This window comes from Nicotiana tomentosiformis, chromosome 8, assembly GCF_000390325.3.
Source record: "Nicotiana tomentosiformis chromosome 8, ASM39032v3, whole genome shotgun sequence".
Taxonomy (NCBI): Eukaryota; Viridiplantae; Streptophyta; class Magnoliopsida; order Solanales; family Solanaceae; genus Nicotiana; species Nicotiana tomentosiformis.
The window spans coordinates 26,057,457-26,060,388 of record NC_090819.1 but is presented as its reverse complement, the minus strand read 5'-3'; the positions used below and the strand labels follow the sequence as shown (position 1 = coordinate 26,060,388).

At 48.6% G+C, this 2,932-nt stretch overlaps 1 protein-coding gene across 1 annotated transcript; it reads right to left on the bottom strand.

Moving 5' to 3' along the window:
* Window positions 1-1,154: 1,154 nt before the first annotated feature.
* Window positions 1,155-1,991, bottom strand: LOC138897216 (uncharacterized). Its single transcript, XM_070183179.1, has one exon. The coding sequence runs from the start codon at window positions 1,989-1,991 to the stop codon at window positions 1,155-1,157; it is 837 nt and encodes a 278-aa protein (XP_070039280.1).
* Window positions 1,992-2,932: the final 941 nt, after the last annotated feature.

Below are 2,932 nucleotides of genomic sequence, written 5' to 3'. Positions count from 1 at the left end.
TTGCCTTGTTCGGATGATAAAGAATCGTGATGTCATAATCCTTCAGTAACTCGAGCCATCTACGCTGCCTCAAATTGAGATCCCTTTGCTTGAACAAATGCTGTAAGCTGCGATGATCAGTATAAACCTCACATGACACCCCATACAGATAATGCCTCCATATCTTAAGAGCATGAACAATCGCGGCTAATTCCAAATCATGCACAAGATAATTCTTCTTGTGGGGCTTTAGCTGACGTGAAGCGTATGCAATAACTCGCCCCTCCTACATCAATACACAACCCAAGTCAACGCGTGAAACGTCGCAATACATAGTATATATCCCCGAACCGGAAGGCAACTCTAAAATTGGTGATGTTATCAAGGCTGTCTTGAGCTTCTGAAAGCTCGCCTCACAATCATCGGACCAACGAAACGGGGCACCCTTCTGGGTCAATCTAGTCAGAGGTGCTGCAATGGATGAGAAACCCTGCACAAACCGGCGATAATAATCTACTAACCCTAGGAAACTCCTGATATCAGTCGCCGAAGTGGGACGAGGCCAACTCTGAACTGCCTCAATCTTCTTGGGATCCACTTTAATACCCTCTCCTGATACAACATGCCCCAAGAATGCCACAGACTCTAGCCAAAACTTATATTTGGAGAACTTAGCATATAGCTCATGTTCTCGCAATGTCTGAAGTACCACTCTCAAATGCTGCTCGTGCTCTCCCAGGCTACGTGAGTAAATCAAGATTTCATCAATGAAGACAATAACAAAGGAATCAATATAAGGCCTAAACACTCTGTTCATCAAATCCATGAACGCCGCTGGGGCATTAGTCAAGCCGAAGGACATCACTAGAAACTCATAATGACCATATCTGGTACGGAAGGCAGTCTTTGGGACATCTAAGTCCCGAATCTTCAACTAATGGTACCCGATCTCAAGTCGATCTTAGAAAACACCCTAGCACCCTGCAATTGGTCAAACAAATCATCGATACGCGAAAGCGGGTACTTGTTCTTGATGGTAACCTTGTTCAGCTGGCGATAATCAATGCACATCCGCATAGTTCCATCTTTCTTATTCACAAATAATGCTGGTGCATCCTAAGGGGATACACTTGGTCTGACAAACCCCTTTGCTAATAACTCCTCAAGCCGCTCCTTCAGCTTTTCAACTCTTTCGGAGCTATACGGTATGGTGGGATAGATATAGGTTGGGTACCTGGAGCCAAATCAATACAAAAATCAATATCACGATCTGATGGCATGCCTGGAAGTCCAGAAGGAAACACATTGGCGAACTCCCGGACTACTGGCACTGAATCAATCATCGAAGACTCTACGGTGGTGTCCCGAACATAAGCTAGATAAGCCAAACAACCCTTCTCGACCATATGTCGAGCCTTCAGAAAAGAGATGACCTGACTAGCTGTACTAACCGAGGAACCCTTCCACTGTAATCTCGGTAATTCTTGCATTGCTAAGGTAATAGTCTTAGCATGGCAATAAAGGATGTCGTGATATGGGGATAACCAATCCATGCCCAGGATGACCTCAAAGTTGATCATATCAAGCAACAGAAGGTCCGCTCTAGTATCGTAACCACAGAACGTGACCACACAGGACGGGTAGATCCGATCCACAACCACAGAGTCGCCCACAGAAGTTGACACATGAACAGAAGTACCCAAGGACTCATGAGGAATATCCAACAAATGAGCAAACATAGATGACACATATGAATAGGTAGACCCTGGATCAAATAATACCGAAGCATCCCTATCGCATACAGAAATAGTACCTATGATCACAGAATCTGAGGCCAATGCATCTAGTCTGGCCGAAAAAGCATAGAATCTGGCTGGAGTACCGGCGGGCTGGCCCCTGCCTGACTGAACAGTAGCTGACTGGCCTCCCCCTGCCTGGCCTCCACCTCTAGGATGACCCCTACCAGCCTGCCCTCTGCCTTTGGGCAGCCGGACAGCCGGTGCTGAAATCATGGGCTGCTGGCCCTGCTGCACTGCCTTACCCCGAAGCCTGGGGCAGAATCTCCTCGTATGACCGAAATCTCTGAACTTGAAATAGCCCCTCGGTGCGGCGATTTGCTGCCCTGATGTCTAACCCTGATGGCATGTTGACCCACTAGAAGAAGCCTGAATAGCCGGTGGGCGTTATGAACTCTCCGGCATGGCACTAAAATAGGAGCTGGAAGAACCTTGGTAACCTGAGTACCCACTGGAAGAACCCTGGATGGATGGTGGGCGGTAAGAACTCTCTGGCATGGCGCTGAATAGGGGCGCGCTGGAGCACCTCAAGGAGGTGGTGTTGATGAACATGGGGGCCTGCTAGGCTGACCCCTCCCAAACTTACCTCTGCCCCTAGTCGGGGCACCTCTAAACTCTCTAGAGAAACGGGCCCTCTTGTCCTGCTGCATCTGCTCTCTCCCCCTCTAACGACAACCCTCAATCCTCCGAACAATCTCCACCACTATCTGATAAGAAGTCCCCATCTCAACCTCTCGGGCCATATTGGCCCTAATACCGGAGTGCAGCCCCGCAACAAACCTCTGCACTCTCTCTGCGTCCGTAGGAAGTATCATAAGTGCATGGCGAGACAACTCAGAAAACCTTGCCTCGTAGTCGGTCACTGACATCTGACCCTACTCAAGCTGCTCAAACTGATACCGTAACTCTTCCCTCTCGGAGGGTGGAATATACCTATCCAGGAAAATCTGTATGAACTGGCTCCAAGTCATGGGATGAGAACCCGCTGGTCTGCCAAGAAGATAAGACTGTCACCATCTACGGTCCCTGCCCTCCAGCTGAATAGTAGTGAAGTCAACCCCATGAGACTCTAGTATCCTCATGTTGTGAAGTCTATCCCTGAACCTATCAATGAAATCCTGGGCATCCTCATGATGCTCGCTTCCGATGATAGGAGG

Bases quoted from the DNA above. Each gene is read 5' to 3' on its own strand.
- LOC138897216 (XM_070183179.1), bottom strand. From the start codon at position 1,991: ATGATTTCAGCACCGGCTGTCCGGCTGCCCAAAGGCAGAGGGCAGGCT.